The 26,958-nt window shown below is 36.1% G+C and overlaps 1 protein-coding gene and 1 long non-coding RNA gene across 3 annotated transcripts in view; one reads left to right on the top strand and one right to left on the bottom strand.

Moving 5' to 3' along the window:
- Positions 1–19,138, bottom strand: part of LOC115930640 (uncharacterized) — a 222,593-nt gene extending 203,455 nt beyond the window's left edge. Inside the window, exon 1 of the long non-coding RNA XR_004067265.3 lies at positions 19,067–19,138. This is a non-coding gene — a long non-coding RNA (uncharacterized lncRNA). The remainder of the gene's footprint in view (positions 1–19,066) is intronic.
- DPYD (dihydropyrimidine dehydrogenase) overlaps positions 1–26,958 on the top strand; it is an 841,965-nt gene that overhangs the window by 804,624 nt on the left and 10,383 nt on the right. For both annotated transcript variants that reach the window (XM_031002041.3, XM_055373871.2), the window contains one exon: positions 16,419–16,562. In XM_031002041.3, the coding sequence (XP_030857901.3) occupies positions 16,419–16,562 (144 nt within the window). The remainder of the gene's footprint in view (positions 1–16,418; positions 16,563–26,958) is intronic.

The following is a 26,958-nucleotide window of genomic DNA, read 5'->3' on the forward strand; positions in this document are numbered from 1 at the left end:
TCAGTTGTGAATAGAGTGCATTTAAATTACAAACTTGGAAGGAAGAGGTAAAAGGATTACCAAGTGTGAGAGATGAATGACGAAAAGCAGTAAATCCTATGCGATCAGAAGGATAAGTCTCACAGTTCATCTGACATAAGAGATGGATTACAATGGCTCTGAAGTGGAAGACAGTTTACTTAGAAATTTAGCAGTAATTTGCATTTAAGGAATGCATTAGTGTATTCACATATACAGTTTCATCATTGGATGATTAACAGGAATATATGGTATTTGTTTATGATTTTATTTAATATGATGGTTTTTTTTTATCATTCAGGGAAAATCTGCTTTCCTCAGACTATTGGCTGCCATAACCACCATCAGCCATTAAATGATGTAATGATGCTGTATTCACACTGTCCTGTGTATCTTTCTCTTTGTGGCTCATTCTGCCCTAGAAAAATATCTCTAAGGGGCAGTCCCAGAATTAACCCCTGCACACTGATCAACAGAAACTTCTTCTAGAAATAACTAAGTCTGTCAACCTTTCAAATATTTAACTCATGCAAAGACATTCATGGAGAAATACAAGAGGGAAATCATTCTCTTATAAAATGGTTAGGACATCCTGAGTTTCTTTGAAGGAACAAATATTGCTTATGCTATTTTCTCCTTGAATTCACATTAGAAGACACAAATACAAATATATAATGTACATAGTCTTTAACCTAAAAAATTATTTAGCACCACATACCTCTAGAAGAGTAGAAGAGATATGGATAGGAAAATGGAGTCAAGAAACAATAAAGACACCTATCTCAGAAGTTTTCAGGTATGGACTTAACCCGACTCAAGAACATATGGTAATGTTCACCCTCACCTCTCTTTCTTTGTGATAGTCACTCATCATTTTCTGGGATAATGCTGGAAGTAGAACAAGGTTTATTCTTTGCTTTTCTATGATGGCAAATTTTGAAGTTTTATACATCCAAAATTTGGACTTTCATTTATAAATAGGGTTTTAGGAATGATGATGTAATTTCCATGTAGCATCGCCCTAGGAGTAATGAGATGCCATTACTGTATTATGGCTACTAACAATGATGAGAAGGAGACTTAGAACTGAGCCGGTAAGTATTTAGAAAACACAATGCATTTTACCAAATCTAAGACATCCATTTTTTCATTTTTAATACCTCTGAATCAGTTTGCCTTAAAATTGATTATATCGTCAAGTTACCAGATGCTGAATGTGAAAAAGTTTTAGTAATATTTTAAACAATATATTTTCCTTATATTTTCTTGTTTATCGTATTAATAAACAATGTATGATAGCATCTTAAATGTGATGAAATATAGAGCTGTGCTTTTAATTTGTAATAAATGAAGGTAAAATTATTCACTGTTTTGGTAGTACTTATAACTGATATTCAAATATATCAACATATACCATCTCCAAAACTCCCCTAGACAGAGAAAACACATTGTCTTGGAAAGACCTTCCACAAAATGAAATTGAAAATCTCATCCTGATTCTGTTTAGAAACTTACTTTCTCAAATCTAACTAATGGGGTATTGGGCCAGGTAGATTAGTGAATTCCACACATAATCCCCCCAAACTCAATTTATTCATTAAATTCACTTCTTCTTCCTCTACAAAATGGATTCCTAAGGCTAGAGGACTAACCAGCTAGATCAATTTATTACCTTTTCTTACCTTTCCTTTCTGATAGTCAATAATGAAAGAAATGCACAAGTCAGAAAGAAGCAGTAACACAAGGGCCCAGATTATCCCTAAATGGAAGAACCATCCATAGATAACAGAGAGCCCTCTGTAGCTTTAAATCTTTCTATAGGATTCAATTCAAAATATTGGGGTAGAATATAGATACCATATATGTATTATGGAAGTGCATTGTATGTATATGTGTGTATATAGCACAGTAGGCACACACATATTTAATTACACAGTTACATGTGTTAAAAAGGCTTTGACCACAATATTCTGAAAACCACTCTTAAGAAGCAAGAATGTGCATGTTAAAGTTACTTTCTGGGTTAACAGAGATGAGGAGAAAAGTTATTGGGGTTTGCGAATTTATTTTAAATAGATTCCTTAAAAATACCCACTGACCTACATTTATTGAAAGAAAAACAGTCAACTACAAATGTAATTGTTATCCTGTCAGGAATTTATTAATAGACAGGCTGATGTCATCTTTGTTTAAATGCTCTAAGTTGACAGAATTTCATTTACATTAATGGATGGAAAGTCCTTTTCTTACTTGTCCAACAAACTGGAGACAAAGTGCCTGCCAATGTTTTAATTTCTTTTTCATGTTCTACTTAGAGAGTGAGAAGAATGCTTTCACTCCACAGTATCATGAATATGATAATCTATGGAAATCACGGGAAAGCAGGTACTTAACTTAAGCATATACTGTACTACAGGAATCCCTGATGAATTCAAGTCTCTTCTGTTTAGAGAAGATGTTGTTGCCTGTGAAGTGACACACTGCCAGATGTTCGTGAAGTAGCATGGTAGCAGGCTCAGATCTTAGCATCTTCCCTAACCCCCACAGATGACAGCATCTAGTTTAGGCTACAGAATGGTCTTGCTTTCATTCTTTAAGCACTGGTGTTTACATTTACTTGTCAACTATCAAATCTTCATTTTCTTAATTTTACTTATTTAAACATGTGGAGCACAAAATTACATAACTGTATGAGCAATCCTGACTTTATACAGTGTATGCAGTCTAAATGTGAAATAAGCAGTTCTCCATCACGTACAACATGCTTAATCCATTGACTTCCCTTATAAATGCTGGAGAAATGGTTTGCTGAAGGGATGGGAAATGTTTACTATATCATAATATTAAGCACAAGGCAAAATATTTTAAAAGCACATTTTTAAAAAATAAATACATTAAAATAGTGTCATTGTGTACATAAGTAATTCACAAAGTTAATAAAAAGCTATGAGACATTGCTAGAATTTCTATAATAAAAATAATGTTGACGATAAGAATTTCTATAATGATGGCAAAGAGGCCTATTAAGTGCCTATTGTGTATTAAGCTCTGGCTTCACTCTATACAATTTATATAAATTATATAATCTTTACAACCTTATAAAATATTATTCCCATTTTATGAGTAAGGAAACTGAGATCTTACAAAAGTTAAGCAAAACACGACTAAGTCAAAAACCTAGTAAAAATGGAGCCAGAATTGGAAGCCAAGCTAAGTTCAAGACTGTACTGTGTATAAATGTACAATTACCCAGTACCTTCATTCATTCAAGAGTGTACAATGAGCCAGGCATTGCTCAAGGTTCTGGAAATTAGTAAATAAGATTAGTGAACATTTTAATCTAGTACCTTTTAGAGGGGTTGGAGATTTTTAAAAGTAAGCAAATAAACGATGTGAATATTTTTAAAAAGGAGATGTGAAGAGTGTGATTTGAAAGGCCTACTCTAGATTGGGTGATCCGAGAGTGCCTCTGTGAGGAGGTGACGTTTTATCTGAGTCCTAAAACATGTGAAGGATCCAACTATGCAAAGATCTGGATGCAGACCAAAAAAAAAAACCCAGTAAATGTAAAGGCCCTAAGGTCATATGATCTTATAAGATTTGTCAAGAATAGCAAGAACAATATGGCTGGAGTGTAGTGAGTAAAGGGGACAGTGGTTAAAATATACTGAAGAGGTGGGCAGGGGCTAGATAAACCTACAGTCATGGTGATGTTTTCCGATTTTATTCTAAGAGCAATGAAATCATTGAAGGATTTTAAGCAGAGGAATGATCTGTCATAGTTTCTATTTAAGACAACTTCTCAGGCTACTATAAGGAGGATACATTATACCAAGTCAAAAGAGAAAGCAGGTAGATTGGTTAGGAGGCTATTGCAGTAGCCCAAGGATGAGGCAATTGAGCCTTGGACTAGAGCCATATCAATGGAAATGGTGAAAAGTAGAGAGATTTGGGGTGTATGTACTACCCAGCAAAGGAGACACTTAGAAGTGACGTAGGATGAAAAACAGAATAGTGGGGGTTTTGTTTATTTTTTTTTAAATAGAGATGGGGTCTCTCTATGTTGCCCAGGCTGGTCTCAAACCCCTAGGCTCAAGTTATCCTCCCGCCTCAGCCTACGAAGTGCTGGGATTACAGGAATAAGTCACTGTGCCCAGCAATAGGATAGTGTTTTAAGAAGGAAAGAAGGGTCAACTAAGTTTAATGATGCTGAGAGATAAAGTTAGATGAGCACAAACAAAAATGTGGCCACAGGATTTGCACAATAAAGATTGTTGTTAGCTTCATTATGGAAGCATTTCAATTGTTTGGAATGGAGGACAAATTCCTGAAAAGGGTATGTTGAGGAGTGAATAGGAGGTGAAGGTGTGAAGACAGACACTATTAAAAATGCTTAAAAGAAGTTTGAAGGGAAGTAAATTAATGATGCCTGAAAGTGGCTGTAGGGTCACAGAAATTGTTTTGTTATGCTTAGCATATTTGTTTTTAGGATGACAGACGCTAAAGTGTATCTGTGTGCTAATGAAAATAATGTAAAAATGAGGGTGAATTGTTGAATAGTCAAAGATAAAAATGACAGAAGCAAATTCCTTCAGATGATCAAAGGGTACGTGAGGTGGAGTCCATGAGTGGAGTCTTTTAAAGGACATAGGATACCTCTCTTAGTAGTGGAAGAGAAGACAGAGGGTGAAAGTGCAGGTGAGTGGGATTGCTTATGTTTAATTCTATTGCACTAAAAGTGATTACATATTCCCTGAGGAAGGAGATCATATCTGTTTTATTCTCCATTATGTCTTCAATGGTCAGCCCATAGCATGTACTAGACAAATTGTAAATACTAAACAAATACATCTGAAAGAAGGAGTCTTTCTCAAGGATGTAGTTTATTAGGTCCTTCCCTCAGTATCTTTTCCTAAAACACCAAAAACTTTAAGTATTGTTGTGCAAAACAGTAGCCCAAAAACTTCAGGAAGTTCATGGCCAATGTAGAGGGAGTGGCACTAGGCTTGGAGTTGGGAGACCTAGATTTGAGATGAATTCTGATTTATGGATGTTTGTTACTGTATTCTGTAGCTGCATGGAGAAGCTATTATTTGTGGAGCACTTTGCCAAATGAATAAAATATATTTTCCCATGTTTAATATTTCATACATGTATGCTAATTAATTATATTAGAAAGATTTTTTTATATTAAAAAACTTATACTTGCTTTTATTTTCCTTCCAATATAAATCTGCTGCTTAGCATAGAACTACTAAAAATTGACTTTCAAAATGATGATCATTTCATTCCAGTATGCTCTGAACTGTAACTCTAAATAGGGTTTTAGATGGATCAAAATGTAATATTTTATGTCCTGTGCTGTAAAAGGGATTAAGACAGGTGTTTCTGCATAGGAGGATATTAGCTATCATATTGCATAAATATGGAAGAAAATTGATTAACCTAGTCTTGCTCCAAATATAGCCTGAATCCTGTATGCTTTTTTACTCCACATTTATAGCAGTCCCATTTTCCTCATCACCTCATTTTTCTGTTTTCCTTTGCTTCCATTCCATTGTGTAAGGCAATTTTTATTCCATTTTCCCTCATTGGTTTTTGCCCTTGACATTCTATGCAACATTTAGCCATGAAAGCAGTAGCATTTTGAAGGTGGATTTCAAAAGCAAATTATTTCACCCAAGTACTCCTAAGGCACTGGAAGGACTGTTGCTGAGAAAATCTTTCTTTATGTGTTGTTAATACTCTGTGACATTTTTATAATTCAGAGCACTCACATCTTTACATTATTTATTATATTGTGCATAAATGAGATTTATGCACAATGTAATACTTTGGTTCTATAATGCTTTAGAGTTTTCAAAATAGTAACAGCTGTATTTTAGTAACAGCTGTATTTTAATCATCTATTAATGCTTTTCCTATTTTAAATAGTTGTGGTGAAGAACAAATGGGCAAGGTGATCATTGTTATTTCTGTTTTATACAGATGAAAATTGAGGCTCACAGAGGGCAAGTGGCTTGCCCCAGGTCATTCAGCTAGTTTCTGCATTCTAAGATCAATGATCATTCTGCATATTGCATTGCTTTAGTAGAAGGTTCTATTTTTTCTCCCAAATCCTAAAACTCTAATATGTACCAAATGCAACCACGTGTGTATCTATATTTTATTCTTACCTCTTTAGTAATTTCATGCCTGTTATCATTTATATTCACTTCTAATATTTGTGGTTGATTTTCCATAGAGTGTGTCTCAGATGAGTTTGTAACTAGACATCAAACTTTGTCAAGATAATTACAGTGTAATGTTAGTTATGAACTGTATGAATTTCCCAATTCATACAGATTTATAATAGCTTTCATTAAAAAAATATTTTTAGTTCTATTAATTTTCTATACAGATTTCATTATTTAATAGTGAGGTAAAATAGCTACAATATCTTTAGTTTTACCTTTTACTAATGAAGTCTAAAACAGTTTATGAACCCATCCAACCTTGGAATTTTGATAAACATGATCCATGATATCCATATGTTATAGCCTAATAGACTCAGAATGTTCTAGAGTTAAGTAGGATGGAAAGAGTTATAATTTATGACTCAATCTGATGTTTCATTCACAGACAATGTGATGCCACCTAGGCATAAGCCCTAAGGAATTCTAATTGTGAATTTGAAAACAAAACAGATCATATCACTGGGAGGGACCTCATAGATCATGTAGTCAAACCCCCTCATGTTACCGGTGAGAAAACTGAGACACAGAGGGAGTCATCAGGCTGCCATAGGTCACAAAACCAGCTGACAGCAAAGCGAAGATCAGAGCCCCATCTCCTAATTCCAAAGTGAGTGCTGTTTCCAATATGCCACATTACCTCCCCCAGCAAGATGCCTCCCATGGGGCATTGCTTCTTGAAGATGAAGTATATTAAATTCACATTTGGCTGCTAATCATTTTCTCAGCAGCTCTATAGTATTTCATTAACTTCTGCATGTAACACCCTGGCCTTTCACCTGTATTAACTTGAGCTCATTAAACTTGAGGCCAGTAATAAACAGGACCAAACTAATTCAGATATTTTGCTTGGTATGTGTTCAGCATCTTTTTTTAATGGTTTCTACTGTGCAAAACATTTTCCCTTCAAAATTTGTGGAATAAGTAAAACAGGAAGCATGGATTTCAAGGAATGGAGTATGTAGGTAGTATGCTTCTTTAAATAAATAAAGAGCATATTAAACACCTACCTTATACAAAACTTTGTGAGGACTACAAAGAAATATGAGTGGCAGCATAGCACAGAGTCTCACATCAGGCAGACTTGGATTTGAATTAATTGTAGCAAGTTACTTAGTCTTTATGCCCCTCAGTGTTGTTGTGTATAAATGGACACTAGAATACCCAACTCATGGATATTATTTATCTTCTTCGCAATAAGGAAGAGATAATGTATTCATGTGCTTTGCAAAGTGTCTGGTATATAGCCATGATCAGTTAATAAGCTGATATATTCGTGAAGGTGATGATGATGGTGCAGTTCCTTCCCTCTCCCTTGTTAAATTTATAATCCCCTCTCAGCCATTTTTGAGGAAATTGATTTTCCCCACGTCTTCTCCCTTACCTCATCATCTCTACAAAATATAAGCAAAGGTCCTTTAGAATGCAAGGAAAGTAAAACTAAGTCATTTTACCCTTCCCAGGTTGTCCACCAACACTGCTTTATGTTCCTTTTGACTAAGAAGTAAGTCTTTGGCAGCTCATAGACTATGCAGGCCCCAGTTAACAAAGTTCCTATGTAATTTTAAAAGTCAAGAATCTGATTGAGCAGGGGGTGGTGATAAAGGAGGGGTCATCTGCAGAAAGATGACCAACAAAGAGGTGGAAATAAAAGTCTGTCAGGAAGAATGACAGCATGCAGGAGTTTCAAGGCAGAAGCCATTGTGAGTCAGGGTGAGGCAGTCAGCAGGCAGTGTGGGAGTGAAGATCAATATTGGAGCCTTGGTGTGGGGACAGGTAGTCAGTGTTGGTTCTCTGTTTCCCGAATACTACGTGTATTAGCGTTCTCCAGAGAAACAGAGCCAATTTAACATATTAGATTCCCTCTTATATATCCATACATAACTAATAGGTTATATATTCAATTCCCTCCTGTATCTATATGCAGCCAATTGGTTATATTATTATAGCCAACAGGTTATAGGTTATATCTGTATGTAACCCATTGGTTATATATAGGTATGTAAAAGGGAATTTAATATGGGAATTGGCTCACGTTGTTATAGAGGCCAAGAAGTCCCATGATGTGCCATCTGCAAGCTGGAGAACAAGGAAAGCTTGTAGTGTAATTCAGCCTGACTCTGAAGGCCTAAAAACTGGGGGAGCCAATGGCATACTTAACTCTATGCCTGAATCTGCAGGCCTCAGGACTGAGAGATGAGGGGGGCAGCAGATGGTGGAGGAGATGGCTGGGCAAGTGCTATAAGGCCTACAGTCCAAAGGCCCAAGAACCTAGAGCTCTGATATCCAAGAGCATGCGAAGATGGATGTCCTAGCTCTCACTCCAGAAGAAAGAATAATTTGCCTTTCCTCCACCTTTCTGTTCTATGCAGGCCATCAACCAATTGGGGGATGCCCGCCCACATTCTCTTTACTCAGGGCGTATTTTCTTTACTTGGTCTACTGATCCAAATGCTAATTGCTTCTGGAAACACTCTGACAAACACACCCACAAATAATGTTTTACCAGCTCCCTGGGCATCATCTCTTAACCCAGTCAAGATGATACATAAAATTAACCGTTACACCATAGAACCCTTTTTTAATTTTCTACTATAACAGCTTTGAAAATAATGATGACCTTAGAACTCATCTAGTTCACTTTCCTACCACTACCAGAATCCCATCTCCAACGTTCTGGATCATTCTCCCTTTTTGCTACCGCCATCATCCTACAGTCCACCCTTCCTTCTGCCACTATGAGGATCTGGTCACACATTTTCAAATATCTGGTGTTCCCATACACCCTAAAGAATAAAATCCAAACACTTTGCCCAGAATTCAGAGCCCTATCTATAGATAGTCCAGCTTCATCCCCCACTATCTCCCTGACATTTAGTATATTTTAGCCATATAAGGATAAGCTCATCCTGTAGTTCCTTCACTTCATTTCCTTACTTCTCTTCTCCTCCTACAACTAGGCACTGCTTTCCCCTTTCAGAATTTTTCAGCATAGTTTAAATTCCTCCTTCACTGTAAAGATTGTATTAACCTCTGAGTTGGAATTAATTGCTCGTTGGATCTGGGTTACATCAGATTGTTTGTGCATGTCGTCCTCTACTTATTTCTCCTTACAATGACGGACGTAAGCCACATGTCAGCTGACTTTACCCAGTCCTGTCCTTCTGGAAATTGCTACAAAATCCCCAGAGATTCTGTTCTCTAGGTTGCTTCTGGCTATAAATTCCAGCTGTCATTGAATTCTGAATCTCCCTCAAACCTCCCTCCTGTTGGTTTCTATTCTTTTCAGCTATATGCCAACCCAACCATGAAACTCAACCCTGTTTCCCTGATTTTCCTCCAAATGTCTCACCAAGACATGTAAGTGTGTAGCAGATGTTCTTAGATAAAGACTATGGAGGAGGATTTAGATTGGAGCAATGCAAACATCTTAAAATTAAATAGTGGCTCTCCCTGTTTATAAAAGTCCTTCAGCCTCATACCAACAGGCTTTGCTCCTTCTCTCTTGCCCTCTCTTTTCACACTTCCTTTTACCCTCTCCTCTCTTTTCTATTCCCCCTCTCCTTCAAAATTCTACATTTCTCCATGCATAATGCTTGGACCATCTCTTTGTTCTGGTTTCTCCTAAAACATGCCATCAATACCACATTTCCTAAATCCCAACCTAGAGGTATTTCTTCAAAAATACTTACTTTAAAAAATGACAGTTTTTAAAGAGAGACCTGATATGAGTTATTTAAATTGTTTCAGTATGAAAATAATAATTTTCTTATCTGAGTTCCTTTGAATATGACTCAATCCTCTTCATAAGGCTATAAACTGCTTTTGGAAGGAACAGTCTCCTGGTCCTCTTTGTGGCCTGGGCCCCAGCACCTGCACAGCACTTAGCAGAAAGCAAGTCTTATTTCCATCATCCTTTGCTGGCATTCCATGAATGTTAGACTTTCTTCTCTTGATTGACATTATTCCTAATTCATGATCCGACTTCATCACTTCACAACAAAATGCGTTCTGCCTGCTTTAAACAGGTGAAGTGCCTCACCCTCTTGTAGCTTATGAACGATGGAACAGAGGGTTAGCAGTCCATTGGCTCCCCGGTGCCTTTTCCAAATTGTCACCCTTCTCCCTCCGCTGTTTATTCCACCTGGAGGATTATCTTCCCCTTTCCTGACCTCACGCCTCCACTGCACCACTTGCCATCCTACCTTCACCTTATCCTTCAGAGTTTAGCTCGGATGACACCTCTTCTAGAAAATCTCTGACCCCTCAGCCTGGGTTAGATACACATTGTCACTGCTCATATAACAGTTTGTGTCACTTCTGCCACAGCCCTTGTCACAGGGTATTGCAATTGTTATTAATATAGTCTCTTTAAGGTCACACACTATCCTTTCTATATAAATTTCAAGTGTCTGGCTCCTTATAAATGTTTTCTGAATGTATGAATCACAGCTTTTCTATAAGTACGATTTTTTACTTCATGTCATATTTGAAAACCTATTTATATACTTTAATTTGTTTCTGAAAGTAATTGTTTGGGATTGTTTGACAATTCAAACAACCAGAAAGATTTTGTAAATATATTCAAGATATTCATTCATTCATTTATTCATTCATTCATTAAGCTTTGAAAAATTATATTCAGCACCTATTATGTGCTGGATCAAAGTTACCTGTCTAGGATCTCAAGCTGGGCAGATGGACACATAAGCTAATGATGATAAGGCAGTGCAGTAGGCACAGAGATTAAAATATGCCCAGGATATTCTAAACCACTGGGCAGGGAGGGTAATCGGTAAAGGAGATTACTTAGGTGTTATGAAGACTGAGCTGAAACTAAATAGCCTAATTGGCATGTACCAGGTGAAAAAGACAAGATGGGGTATTCTGGCAGAGGGGATGCATGAGCAAACATGGAAACACAGAGCACAGTACACAATGCAATAGAAGCAGTTAAGGCTTATGGGAATAAATTGGCAGGCATGCATTTTTCAAATATTATTCCATTTAATGCTTATACCAACATCGTGAGTTTGATACTGTCATTCTCATTTCATTGATAAGGAAAATTAGTAGCAGAATAGTAAAGTAATTGGCTCATAGTCACACAGCTAATGAGTGCGAAACTGATTTTAATGCAAATTTGACTTCTAAATTATTTCCCTCATCACTATGTGAATGTTGACTTTCTACTTTCACTATGAAACATGAACTATCTCTGCTTTTGACCTATTTAGATATCACACATTTGATCAAAAGTTGTAGCTTACATTTATCAGGTTAAACTAATACTCATATTTCATATATTTTACAAGTCCAATGCCAGTGTACTGATTTGCATCATTAGCCATCACATAGCACTATGGTAACGTGTAATATGTAGATGGACTTTCTGTCTCTGTCTTTTTATTGTGTTCCACTGTCCAAATTTGATAATATCATGAAACATTGCTTACTGTTATATCAGTGATTAAGCATTACATGCCACTTACATATGGGAAAATCTGAGCTTCTGATTCTAAACCATGCTAAAACTGATTTTGAAATAAAAATCAGCATCAAATGTAAGTAACTGATTACTTTCATAATTGAAAAGAGGAAAGAAGAAAAGTAACTGAATTCAGAAACTACAGAACAGAAAAGAGACTTCTCATCTCTATCTCCTGTGCTACCTTGAATCATACTGAGCACAGAGATTGAAATTAGGGTGAGTTAGGAACTTTACCTGGATTACTTTATTTAAACCTCACAATGGCCATTTTATAGATAATGAAATAGACTCAGAGAACCCATGCTCTCAACCATTATACCACACTGCTCCCATATTTTTTATTTTAGGTATCCAAGAACTACTTCAATTAGCTTTTTGAGTTTTTTAAAGATCAACTCTTTGAACATTTATTTTCTTCATTTTTCTCTGCAATTATTGGTCATTTTATTGAGTTCAAACAGTTTTCCAAGGAGTCTGGCATATTATTCCTTGAGATAACTGCAATAACCAGGTATATTTGACATATAATTCAATCTGACACTAGCCCTTAATGAATAGCAAAAGATACTTACAAAATTAATAACAATGATAATTTGTACTACACTGTCTGGAAATTGTTTAGCCTTTAGTGTAGCACAGGACAGTTCCTGGCCCAGAGTGGATATTCAATACTGTATTTGTTGAATAAATGTCAAAAGACTGATAAATAATAGAGCTATGTCATATGCAAACATGTCTTTTGGGAAAAAAAGTCAACTTTTAGATATCCTTTACATGTAACTTATCCTTTAGTCTGTCAGTTGTATAGACACACACACACACACACGAAATAGGTTTAAAGGAGATAGATAGATAGATAATAGATAGATTTCAGGTTTATACTGAATAAGATACATATATACATATATATATGATACTGAGTGATATATTCTGATATAAGCTGGAAATATTTTCATCTTTCACATATTACAATTTAGATATCAAAGTAATTACTTGTCTTCTTGTTATGGTTTCCAATTAGATAAGAGAGTGTGATTAAGAAAATAGAGTTGATCCATTACAGTACTACAGACTAGTGCTATTAGGCAACTTGCTGCCATTCTCATAAAAATTATGCAATTTAAACTGGAAGATACAAGTGCTTGCTTCTATTACAAACAAGAACCCTTTTCTACTTCATAATATGCTCAATTACCTTTAGATTGATCCATGAATAAATTATAATCCAAATAGACTTCTTTACCTTAAAGCTTTGCTGGCTTAAGGTATCATTGTTGATTCATTATGTTGTCACTTTTCTATCGGCAATGTAATGCTTTTTTTATATCTGGATAGAGACAGTTTTAGTGTAAGATACTGTTATCTTTAAATGAGTAGGATTTAGCCTTTCTGGTGAGAACAAATTCATCAATGATGAATCCCTGGAGAAACTATTGAAACAAAACTCACACCATTTCTGAGCTTTGTTCAGTTCATCAGTTACAAAGCAGCTTTTGATAGTCCTAAAGAACTTTTTCCTTTGTTTAAGAAATATAGCGTGACGCTCAAAACCTCTCACTTTGAGTTACCGCAGGCTACAACTTTTCTGTAAGAAAATAATGAATGAAGAGGAAAAGCTCCTGCTGCTGGCACTGTCAGGTCCTGCTGCTTCTCCTCCTGCAATAGGAAATCAATTAACTGTATGTTCAGGCAGAGATTTGAACTAAATGCTTTATTAATCATCACTGATTGCACACACACACAGTGGCCAACTATGCATTCATCTTCACTCTTTCTTAGCTTTGTTTTGCTTGCTTGCTTGCTTTTTCCTTCTTCCTTTTTTTTTTTTTTTTTTTTTTTTGCAAGATCAAAACACAAATGTATGCCTAAATGTAGTATGTGTAAAGGTGATCGGTTGATCCTTTGTTGCAGGAGAGAATTGATGTTTTTTGTTTTCGGAAAACTTTACTTTTAAAATGTTCAGTACTTAAATAGCCTTAGGACCACTTTAATATATACAACATATTTTTTAAAGCACTTAAATTTTCAAACTAATAAGGAAAGCAAAATGTCTACAGCAGCCTTGAAGTTTTGGAAGCTGGTACTATACCTTAGTCTCTGAGAGCTCCATGTAGCAGTGAGGAATTAAACAAAAATGAACCCAATTTGACGTGGAGATGCTTGGTGGAAGGTGGAAGGAGCAGTCACTGATATTTGGTATTTTTTTTTTTGCTTTCAATTAAAAAAAATTGGCAAGTTTTCCTTTTAGTCCATTAATTCTTCTAACCAATGCACAAAGAAAATCCTGTAGGAATCTTTATGTTAAATTGAGATTCTCTCTTTAGGACTAATTATAAAACCAATTAGCACATTAGAAACTTAGCATGTTAGCCAGGGGAAGGCTGTGTAACATAATTTATGTATGGCAAATGTGGTCAATCATTGCAAAAAATGACAGAAAATATCAGGCTGTTGGATATTTACACAGGCTGTATTATATTCAGCATCAAAAGATTTTCAAAAATTTATTGTTATTATTACCATTGTTGAAATAATTTGAAATCATTATGGTTTAAATTTAACTACATTCATTGTCTGCATTTGGATAAATAATAATCTAAATGAAAAAATATACTATCCTCTGATGTACATTTAAAGGAAGATAGATTAAAAGGTTGCAAGAATGATTTCTTTTGAATGGCCTTTACAAAACTCTTAGGTGAAATTAGATGATGTTGAGTAAGGTAAAGTCCAAACAGAGAACCACGTAAACCCCAACAGGGAAAACAATGGTTCCGATTTTCATGGAGCCTGCTAACCTGAGGCATCTGCTAGAACCAGAGGTCATATGTTTCAACACTTAACCGTTCTTGATAGTCTTTGAGTATATTAGATTAGGATTGAGATGCCCCTGAGGTATAAGAGAAGCACGCAGGGGGTGACATTCTGAAGATTTATATCATGTGGACATGTGCTCGCCACCTTATGTGGTGTTATCTGACCCCAAAGGCATTTCTTTGGCACCAAGTGTAATCCCTAACACCTCATATACCTCATATGCCCCAAGAAAAAGCCATTTCATAAAAGCATTGTCTTTTAAGGATGCTTATATATGTGATAAGGACTTGTTTTATACTCTTATTTATTTTACACTTTTAGCAAGTCAGTATCACTTGTTTTATAGCAAAATAGATACAAAATACTATCTCCCTCCATCCTATCATTTCATATTACTGCAACAATTAAATATTACAAATTAAGAAAGCATTAAGGTGTAGAGATGAAGTACTCAGTTCTAGTCTCATTGTATATAAATTAATTTGGCATTCATAACATTGTTTCCATTTACTTGACTTGTTGACATAATTATAATGAATTGATAATGGAAGTAACAATCTTAGATATTTCCACATAAGTACGTTCTTTGCTAACATGAATTACAGTTGCAGTTTGCAGTTCGGCTTAATTGGAACATGGTTTAAGTTTAGCTTACCTACTCTACTGAGGTCTCTAGAGGACCAGAGAACTCATTTTCCTGGGGCGTTATGCAAGCTGAAATGTGGAGGCCAGTGTTTTGAAACAAGTGTGATTTTTCACCAAAATACTTGCTAGGTCAGAGATCAGGATGACCTTCGAGTGCTGTAGTTTTCCAAACCTCCATCAGCTAGATAAATGGACTTTATTCTGCAGGAGAGAGAGGGTATTTTTGCAGTCTTATGAAAGAGACCTAGCAATTCCAGGTTACAGGCCGACACAAAACATTTGGAATTCAGTGATGTGTATCACCAGCAGTATGTGTCAGTAAAAGTGAAGATCAAAGGTTCTAGAAGAGGGGAAGGACAAAGTGAAGAGAAAATAATTGTGGGATAATGAATGGTATGAGGGCATTTTCGTGTTAACTTGAAACCACTTAGCATTTTTCCATGACGCCCAGGTATCTTTCTAAATGAACTTTGTAAAGTACAATTGGATAACCTTGAAATTTAAAGCTCCGTGATGTGATTTTGAATACTGATGGAGTTTGTTTAAGCACTGTAATATTTCCTCTCCTTTTCATTTCTATTTTTGCCTCCATGCAAAATAAAATTTGTTTTCTGTACAGAGAAATCAATATTTTTACCATTTTTGTTTTTCAGCTATTCCAGTAAATTGCAATCAACATTAGTTACAATCTTTAAAGAGATGTAGTAAGAATTTGAACACAATAAAATAGAGATACAGATGAGAACTTTGGCGAAGTACCTTTGCTATTGACAAAAGCATTTGTCAGGGACTACAACTGTGTCTATATCATGCTAAAAACCTGATGAAGGGGAAAAAAGCATCAATAGGTTTCACCTTCTGTCTATACAAACCAAACAAATGGTTTAACTAATAGCTGTTGTTTTATGTGAATGGGTTTGGTTTGCCATTGTGAACTTTCTTCCATTTAGAAATGTATTTTAATTAACATTTGTATATGTAATACATACATATTTGGTAAAAGTATTGTACTGTTGTGTTCTTTTTAATAATTGACGGAACCTGATACCAAGAAGACTAGTGGTCCAAAACAATGAGTGAAGATCTAGTTACAGTATACATGAAACAATCCCTAGACACACATTTGTTTGTTGATAATATTTATATGTTTATATCTTCCCATTTTTCTCTTCTCTGAGCTAACATGCTTCCTTATTTGTGTGTTTTCCTTTTAGAAACTGCCAAGTTTTGGACCTTATCTGGAACAGCGCAAGAAAATCATAGCAGAAAACAAGATTAGACTGAAAGAACAAAATGTAGCTTTTTCACCACTTAAGAGAAACTGTTTTATTCCCAAAAGGCCTATTCCTACCATCAAGGTAAAAATTATGCCAACTATATAAGTATGCCTACTTTACTGGTTAAATATACAAATATAGTTAAAATGTTTATTTACTGCCTAAATGTATCACTAATTTGGTTTTAGAATTATAATGAAAGTTTTAAAAACATCTGTCCATGGTGAAAACTGCATTTAAATTATAAAATAACCTTTTTTATTTGCATATTTTATACTTTTTAGAACACTGGCAAGCATGCATGTCATGGAAATTTTTATATACATTAAATGTGTCAGGAGATATTAAGATGAAATTCCTAGTTTTCTTATAGTCACTTAAAAATTATTTTAATCCATAATTTACTCCAAGATATCTTGTATTAGTCATGTAGTACAACTCAGTTATCAATAAGCACATCAATATCAATGTGAGCACTTGAAAGTTTTGGAAAATCTTTCTCTGGTTTGGCCTCTGGAAAGCCTGGACATTTATTTGGGTCTCAGGAGATTATTTTCTGGTAATAACAAAAATTACACTAAGATAGAATTATGAGTATGTGTTACCTTTCTTGATTTTTTTCCTTAAACTTTTCATTTTGACAGAAATGTAGATTCACATGTAGTTGTAAGAAATAATACAGAGAGGTCTTGTGTACCCTTTATCCAGTTTCACCTGTTTTGCATGTTGCAAAACTATAGTATGATATCACAACCAGCATACTGACACAGACACAATCTACCAATCCTATTCAAGTTTTTCCAGTTTTACTTCTATGTGTGTGTTGTATTTAGTTCTGTACAATTTTGTCATGTATGGAGGTTCATGTATCCACCACCACAGTCAAGATACAAAACAGTGCCATCACCACCAGGATCCCTCAGGTAACCCTTTTGTAACCACACCTTCTTTTTTTCTGTCACCCTCAAGACAGTATTGTTTCGAAGCAGTCATAATGAGAAAAATGGAGGTGTTACTGGATGGCATTCTGTCTGAAATCATCATCACTAAAATGTAGTTTGCAGTTACTGAAATTCATTCTTCTGTATTTGATGACACTCTACTCCTACATCTCCATTTTCTGTTTGAAATATCAGCTGAAAAGCTTGCTTTTATGTGTTCTCAAGTAGACCTCACTGAAATTCATCTTTAGCAGTCAACTGGAGACTGGAACCCTTAAAAATTCCTTCTACCTATGAAGAAAAAAAAATGTATCTCATGCTAAAAACAGTGGTCCAGACTCAATGTTCCAAAATTTCAGCAATACAGAGTTCCGAAAGGGCAAAGGGAGTGGCTGACCACAAAGCGTGCCAGCACTTCAATGCCATCATTCTAAATAAAATGAACATTTGGGACTTTTAACAGCATAAAAGCCCCAAATCGTCTCTTGAGTTGTTCATGTTATATTATTTTTGTGCCACTAAAAGTATGAACTGAACAAACTGAACACTAATGGAATGCGAAGGCCAGAACCTACAGCCCTTCACGAGCCTTTTTGCCAATGTGTGGCTATGACTACTATATGATTTGGAGATATAGTGTGTCCGGAATTAGTTCCTGCCCAGGGGTTCATGGTCTCGCTGACTTCGAGAATGAAGCCGTGGACCTTCGCAGTGAGTGTTACAGCTCTTAAATGTGGCAAGGACCCAAAGAGTGAGCAGCAGCAAGATTTATTCCAAAGAGCGAAAGAACAAAGCTTCCACAGCGTGGAAAGGGACCCAGCAGGTTGCCACTGCTGGCTGGGGTGGCCAGCTTTTATTCCCTTATTGTCCCCTCCCATATTCTGTTTTTGTCCTATCAGAGTGCCCTTTTTTCAATCCTCCCTGTGATTGGCTACTTTTAGGACCCTGCTGATTGGTGCGTTTTACAGAGTGCTGATTTGTGCATTTTACAGAGTGCTGATTGATGTGTTTTTACAGAGCACTGATTGATGCATTTTACAATCCTAGTTACAGAGTGCTGATTGGTGCATTTTACAATCCTCTTGTAAGAAAAGTTCTCCAAGTCCCACTGGACCCAGGAAGTCCAGCTGGCTTCACCTCTCAATAGGAATTCTCCCAGCTTTCTCTCTCTTCTTAATCAATTTGAATTAAATGTAAAATCTCCATCTCTAGGCATCTTTTCCTTAGGTGTAAAAATTTCTAAAGGAAGATATTATTTATATTTGAAATAAAAGAAGTGCAATATGATTATGAAAGCATTTTTACCTTTTCTAGCCCTCAAATCTTTCAGAGATTATATATCAAATATTGATAACTTAGACAAAAAACAAAACAGAGCAAACAAAAAATCTGTGGTTGCATGAAAGCCTGTAGATCATTAATCAAAAAAAAATCAAAGTCAGAATTAAATAAACCAAAGAATTGTGAAGTCTTGGATGTAGATAAAGATTTCTGAAGTATCAAAGAGGGATAAGGCATCTTATTAAAAATAGTGCAAGTTTATGTTCCTCTCCTAAGTTGTCTTACTTTAGAGGTTATCCAGAGTGAAATGTCCTTGGTGTTACATGTTACATAAGCCTCAAGACATTGTAGATACCATCTTACCAGCATCTTAGACCTTATCAGTGTCAACATCTTAATGGGCAGCTGTGGTAGATTTTCTCAATGTCTGGTGGATTTTCCACTGCCTTGGCCTTCTCCCCAGAATGTCCATGCTCATTCCACCTGTTGTCATTTCTAGGCAGATGCTGTGCCCTGTCAAAAAACAAAATAGTAGCTGATAGTGGCGAGGTTTTCGGGGAAGCGAGCATTTTCAGTTTTTATAAATGCAGTTATCTCTTTAGAAAATTAGAGATTAAATTTGTTATAACAAATAACTGTATTATAAATATAAAACTGTGTATTTATATTTATATTATACTATAAAACTGTATGTGTATATATGTATATATACACATATACATACACACAGAGAAGTTTTAATTTGTGTAATCATCTCTAGCAAAGGCTCATTTTGTGATTTTTGCCGTTTGTTTGCTTAGGTTAGCCTTTTCTACCACAAGATTATATCAGTATTTACCCCATCTAGTTGTTTTAGGATTTTAATGTTTGTATTTTACTTCAATTTCTCTAAAATTTGTTTTGCTCTAAAGTATCATGTACAGTTACAACTTTATTTTTTTCCAAATAGACAGTTGTTCCAAGACCTCAATATTTGCATTTTAAAGGGATCCCTTTCATCTCTCAAATTATGATTCAGTGACAAAAATGTACCATAAATTGCATCGTTTACTTTATATTCAAATTTTCGACCTCTCAAAATTTTCCAAAACTTTTCAAGGGCAAATCAAAAATGAATTAGACAAGGTTCTAATAAGGATGGTCAATCTCTAGAAAAAAGTTTTATGCCGTAAGTAATTATTTGTCCAATAATAAATGATTTTTAAATCTTTATAAATGAAAACTTCTAATTAAATTCAAAATTCTGGGTTCTAAACTCCTTATTTAATTAATACCAAACTTAAGATACCCCTTTTACACTTCTACAAAACAAAATTATTTCTTGTCCTGTAGCTTTGATCCTTTACTTTGAAATATGTTTAATATGATTCCTTTTTCCTTCTGATATTAACCTCATGGAAGAGGTAGGGGAAGGTGGGCCTTGAGAAAATCACTGAGTTCAGAGAGCAGCGTGTAGTCTCATATGATGGAAGCTGAAGAACAGGTTGGGGAAAGTAGAAAAGGATTGAAAGAACATGACGTTGGTGTCTGTATTCACCTCTCTGCTTCCTTCTCTCTGTATAATCTTCCTTTATGATAAATCTAAACGTTTCCTACACAATGACTCAACTATTCTCCATCCCAGACATCTTTTCTATACTTCAGACTTGTGTCACCATATCTTGGGGTCACCTCCACCTGCATCGTCTGACCAAGGAACCCAATAGTCATCATACTTAGAACTAAACTGATTCCCATTCCTTCCAAGCCTGCTCTTCCTCCTGAGTCCTCTGTCTCAATGAACCCCATCTTACCTAACTCAAAAAGCTGCAGTTCAGCCTGGATGTCATCTTATTACTCATCCTATTCACAAGCTAGTCAGCAATGACTATTGTTCTTATCTCTTACATCTCCCTCCTCTTACATTCTTTACATAATGCTGAGGCCTCAGTGTGTTGCTTACATATTCTTTCCTGGAATTCTAAAACATTATATTAACTGTCCTGCTTTCTTTTGTCCTCCTTATCTAATCCATTCTCCAACTATTATGAAGGAGTCTTTTAAAAATGTAGGACTGTTTGTTTTATCCCTTGCTTAAAATTCCCCCATCGTAACCGTAATCCTAAGGTAAGCTCCTTAGCATAACCTTCAGACCCATCACATTTTAGCTTTTCCTGGCCCAAGAAGCAGCTTCAATGGAATGATGAGAAGTAGAATCCAGGAGGTGATAATTTGAGGAATGAATGAAGACTGAGAAAGTAACAACAAAGTGTGCAGAATACGCTTTCAGTAACTTGAGAAAGGTCAGTAGGAAAGGGATAAGAAGAGGAATGGAGTAGAGGAAAAGATTGTTTTGTTTATATGAGAATGATCCAGGCTTGCATATGCTTGCATATGTTTGGGAGAGAATAGCTGAAGCTGCCAGAAAGGGCATGATTAAGGAAACTACATCTTTGGCAAGCAGAGAGGGAAAGGAGTCTAAACAATATATTAAGATATCTTGCATAAGAGGAGAGACGTGTCATGAAGCTGAATTTGGACTTTCCAGTGTCATTTTAACAAGCAGACATATTTAAAGAAAGTGACCATAAAAATGTCTTCAGAAACTATTGCCCTCATTGAAATACAAAGCAAAGTTTGTAAAATTTTAACAGATTATGTTTATGGTGAAAGAATTTCCTGAATTAGGCATGGGACTACTCTGTCACACTGCCTAGGTTCAAACTATGGCATTGCCGTTTCATAGCTGCATGAACTTGCCTCAGCTAACTAATCTGTGAAATGGAAAGAATAAAAGTATCTGCCTCATAGAGTTATAAATTAGATGATGTGTGAAGTGCTTTTAGCATGGTGCCTGCACCAAATGTGTCCTAAATAAATGTTACTATTAGCTATAATATTTGAAATGAACAGTTTGAAAGAAATCCATGTTAAGATGACTATTCATTTCCATTTTGTCCAATAAAATGAACTGATGAATGAAAATAGAAATACATAAAGCTCTGGAGGCCAACAAAGTTGGAAGTTTTGAAGAAACCTATGTATTTTTCAGGAAATCTTTATTGCATACCTACCATGAGATAAGCAATGCACTAGGAATTGAGCATCTGCAGGGCAATAAATAAAACATACACAGCTTCTGTCCTCATAAAGCATACAGAATATAGAAAGAGACAGATATTAAGGAATCACACTAACAAGATAAAATTATTTTTTGATATGAGCTACATAGAAAAAATGCAAGATATATAGAATCTGTTTCATAGTGAGACCTAATTTAGATTGAAGGGGCCAATGAAAGCCTCCTTGAGGAAGTGACATTTAAGGAGCTCTGTAGACTAAGTAGAGATTAGAAGGGAATGGGGAACTGAGAATATTTCAGGTATGCCATAATGTGGTCCTGGATTTGGTAATTGGCTATGGTAATGGAAACAGAGATGAAATTAATAAAGTCTTGTTAATTCTTCCTCCAAGAGTCAGTGATTCTCATTATATTAGGCATAGGTATAGTAAAGAGCTGATAATAAGAAGACTAAGATGTCCAGCTTTTTTATGGTTCCACAGAGATAAAAAAAAATAAAAGATAATGAGTTAAGGTTTTGATGTTAGTGTTTTAGGTTTGAGGGGGGTTTGGGGTGTAGCATGAAAAACTTAGATTTGAGTGTTTTGAAATTGATAAAGGAATTATGGGCCTATGCTGGAGGATATAAAGGAGAAAGAGCTGACATTTCCAACGCCCACTGTGTTCCAGACCCAAGATAGAAGCTGCACATGTATTTTCTTATTTCTTACTTAACCTAATACTCTATGAAGAAGTAGGGAGTTCTGGAGGAACAAATGTGAAGAAGTGATCAAAGAAAGAAGGATAACCAAGATAAAATGATAGTGTGGAAGAAATACAAAAAGGAAGTCTTAAGAGTAGGAAAGTGGTCCACAAGGTCAGAAAGCACCGATTGTTTTACCAATACTTTGTATTGTTTCATTTTGTCTCGCATATGCAATCAATGAAATTCCACCTCTAGTTGGCAACAGTTGTCAAATTCATCCATGTATGTTTCTTAATTTGTCCAATAATCTTTAATGTGCAACCACTATGTTCCGGTACTATAGCAGTCATTGGCACAATCCAGTAGTGAAAATCCCAGCTCTCATGGAGCTCACAGTTTAGTAGGGAGAAACAGACAATGACAAATAAACAAATGAATACATAATATGTCAGATGGTGACAAGTGTGATGTAGAAAATAGAACAAGCTTAGGAGAATAAAAATTACTAGAGAGACTGGCCAGGGAACACCTGCCTGTTTAATGGCATATGGGCAAACACCTAAAAAAAAGTGAGGGAATGAATGATGTGGGTATCCAGGGGAAGAACACTCCATTCAGAATGAACAGAAAGTGCAAAGACCCTGAAATAGCAAAGCCCTTGGCAGGAAACCAGTAAGGCTTTTAGAAAGGAAGACTGATATGATCTGGCTTATTTTTGCAAAGGCTCTTTCTGGCTGCAGTGTTGATACAGTTTGCTAGAGGGGCAAGGGCAGAAACAAGGAGACCAGTTAGAAGCTATTGTAACAGTCCAGGCAAGGGATTGGCAGGAGGGAAAATATATACTGGATAATGTCAGAAGGCCTCAACTCTATTGTTTTAAATGAAAAGATATGTGTGAAAGTATTATACACAGCACAGCTCTATTCAAATTCTAGGAGCCACAGTTATTGTCATTTTTATACAAGTCCCTGCCGTTTTGCCCATTATTTCAGACCACATCTAGATGATGTGGCTGTGTGATTTTTCAGTCCACGTTGATATTAATGGCCACATTCCCTTTAAAGTCAATTTCTGTCTGCACATGCATCAGACATTGCTTCTTGTCCTTTTATTGTGGTTGTTGTTGCTGTTTTTTAGCACACACCCAGGCACGCCATGTATTTGCTGCTACATGATTACTTCAGTGTTTTCCCTAGAGTGTTTCTTCTTTCTTGACATACCATTTTTCCTACTTCCCTTTTTCCTGGAGGACCTGGGTTATCTGTTTTCATGCTTAATATTTTCTCTGTCCACCCATCTGTTTATTTTAGCTTGTTTCTTCCCTCCTCTCTGCTGGCCTCTTTATAGATTCCTCTGTTCGATAGTTTAAACTCCATGACACTGCTTTGTTTATCGTCTCAGCTTCCACAGTACATTATTCCCCATCTGCTGTAGAAAGAACCCCAGTGTCCCACAAAGTTAACTAAGCCCCTCTCGTCTGAACAAGTTTTTCTGTCATGCATTCAAGTTTCTGATCTACCCCATCTTCCCTGGTTGGGAATGCAACAATAATATTTCTAAGCAAGCTATGCTCAGTAGATCTGATCTTTTGTTCTTTTTTCCTTTCAAATGCCTTAATGACTTAATGGTCTATTTCTTCAGAGGTAGGCAGTTTCAATATCAGTCAATCAGCAAGTATGTATTTAGTATTTGCTATGTGATCAGCAGTGTGCTAAGGACTGCAGGAGATTCAAAAAAACAGACACGGCATGGTCCAAGGCTCAGGATGTTTGCAATCTCGATGGAGATGTAGTGCTAACATATATTTATTATGCACTTGCTGCAATCCAGAAATTGTGCTAGAAACTAGGAATACAACGTGAATTTTAAAAAGAAAGACGTCTATCCTTATGGAGCTCATAGTCTAGCAAGGGAGAAAGACACATGTTAAAAATTATTTACAGTTCAATCAAATATGTACAAAATGCTCTGGGAAAACAGAGGAGTGAAAGGGATTAGTTCTGCCTCGGGTAATTGTGGAAAGCTTCACAGAGATGGTGATATTTAAAATGGAGTTTAATAAATTAGTGTTAATTAAGCAGAGAATTAATAATAAAAGCTAATATTTATTGAGTACTTATGAGGTTTCAAGCATCACTACGTGCTTGCGAATTAGCTCATTTAATCCTCACAATAACCCTCTGTGCTATTATGGAGTAAGCAATTGATAAACAGAGAGGTTAAATAACTTTCCTAAGGTCACACAGCTAGGAAGATATCAAAGCCAAGATTTGATTCCAAAGGGTAGCTCTAAACCTTGGGCCCTTAAGCACTGTCCTCTGCTGTCTCTCATGAAACATAGAAATAAGAAAGAAAAGGAAGGTGGCATTTCAAGCAAATCAGTATGTTTGCAAAGCACAGTATTCAAACATACTTGTAATAACCTGCAGCCATGGGACCTTAAATCCAATACATAATCCCTGGATCAAGCAGATAGTGACATCAAAATGGTAAGCTCATTCTTTTGTTAAATTGGAATTCATAGAAAGCACAGAACTGAGAAGCAATAATGAGGAAAATAACTGGGTTTTATAAATCAGTATTAATAACAGAATATAAAAAAGCAATGGGATCAACTGATTAAACTGCTATGAATTTCATCTGAACATCAAGCATAGTTATGCCCAGTGTTATCCAGGGACTAGAGAGTCCTTGAGAACCAGAAATCTTTGCTAGACAACATACATCCTGATTCTCCCAGCCCCTTGAAACTAAAAAAAAACAAAAACAAAAACAAAAACAAAATGGCCTCAGAGGCCCTCCGTCCTACCCCTGGGAATGATCTGGGGCCCTGGGGACAGCCTGGAATCTGCATGATTTCCTTTTTGTCAACACCACATCTTCATTTCCAATGCATAATAGCATAGCATTTACCATGCGTATGGCCCATATTATGAAGCTACCAATTCCATAAGGGAAACAGAAAGAAAAAGATTCTGAGGAAGAAGAGGGTATCAAAAGAAGTACTGGAAAGCTGATGGGAAAGAATGAGATAAAAGAAGAAAAAGAAACCTGGCCTCCTGCAATGAGTATAAAGATTTCCTTCTAAAAGATGAACAAGGACCTTCTGAAGAAGCTCCTGACATATTCTACAGGTTCACCTGTGCTAGAGAAAAGAAACCAGACAATGCCTCCTACAGGAGGCAGTTTCGTTTCCTCGCTGAGAGAACTGAAGTGACAGTGTGCACATTTGGCCCAGTTAAATGAGAAACGTGCTTTATTCCAAGGCAGCATATAACAGAGACTTGAGAGTCTGCCAAGACTTATAAAGTCCCCCGAATGCTTTCCACTTCTGTTGATATGTATGAGAATGAATTCTCATTCTCCTTATGAAGCCGGGAATGTATCTCTAATGTCTTTGAATTTCTGGGTAGGAAAATGAATGGTTTAGGGGCACTAGTGATGTTTTCATCTCTTCTTCCTGCTGCTTCTAGTAAGAGATGGACTGCATCTCATAAGACTGGCAAGACAGTGTTGGCGGGACACCAGTCAGCCTGATTGAGTGCTTTATTATTTCAATTGAATTGTGAAAGGAAAGAGAAGAGTACTCAGATAAAACTGCAAGACCATATTGGATACTATGGAGCATAAACAGGAGGGAACAGAAAGAAAAATAGTGGAGGCCTTGCCCAGCAATTTCCAAAAGATACCAGAGAAATGGGCTGGGAACAAGGTTAATATTCTCACTTGTCCCTGTACCAACACATAGCAGATGAAAATTATCAAACTGAACTTTAAAAACTGAAGAGAATTTGGTAAAATAATCCCTTAAGTCTTATGGGGATTTGTAGAAATGTGATTCCTGACCAGATTATGGCATGAAAAGGTGTATATTGTCTGGAATAAATGGGTCTGATGGAAGGGCTAGGGGAGAAGCAGTATCTATCAAAAAAATTATACACATGCATGGAAATCCACAAACCTGAGGGTGGAGTATGGAGGAAGCAGCTGCAGGAGAGTGAAATGAAAGAAAAACAAATGTTACCCTGGGACTGCATCAGAGACCTTGTAACCAGATGGTTAATAGGGACAGGCAAGACAGAGGAGCGATGAAAGCCTTTGCAAACTTCAGATGGAAATCCCACTCCACTAAAGGCAAAACATCGGAAAAATTATTGAATTGCCTTGTTGGAAATTCAGTCTCACAAAAGAGAGACAAGTAATGAGGGGACTTGCTGCTTTGGCTTATTACTGGCTAAAAAAGTCTGTTTGAAGAAAATGGCAGCTAAAGGAATCTTGAAGGAAAGTAACCATTCCACGTTAACTTAGAGTTTATTAGGCCAATGAAAGGAAGTCTGAGCTTAGAAATGCAAGTATCCCACCTTTAGTAAACCTAATTTCAGGAAGTTCAGAGAAAACAATAGATATTATCTTATAGTCAGCAACTCTAACCTGAAGATGGATCAGGAAAAATGAGAAGCTGACAAGTACAAATTTGATTATATAATCACTAAGTTTCCTAAGAAGTAA

This window comes from Gorilla gorilla, chromosome 1 (assembly GCF_029281585.2).
Source record: "Gorilla gorilla gorilla isolate KB3781 chromosome 1, NHGRI_mGorGor1-v2.1_pri, whole genome shotgun sequence".
Taxonomy (NCBI): domain Eukaryota; kingdom Metazoa; phylum Chordata; class Mammalia; order Primates; family Hominidae; genus Gorilla; species Gorilla gorilla.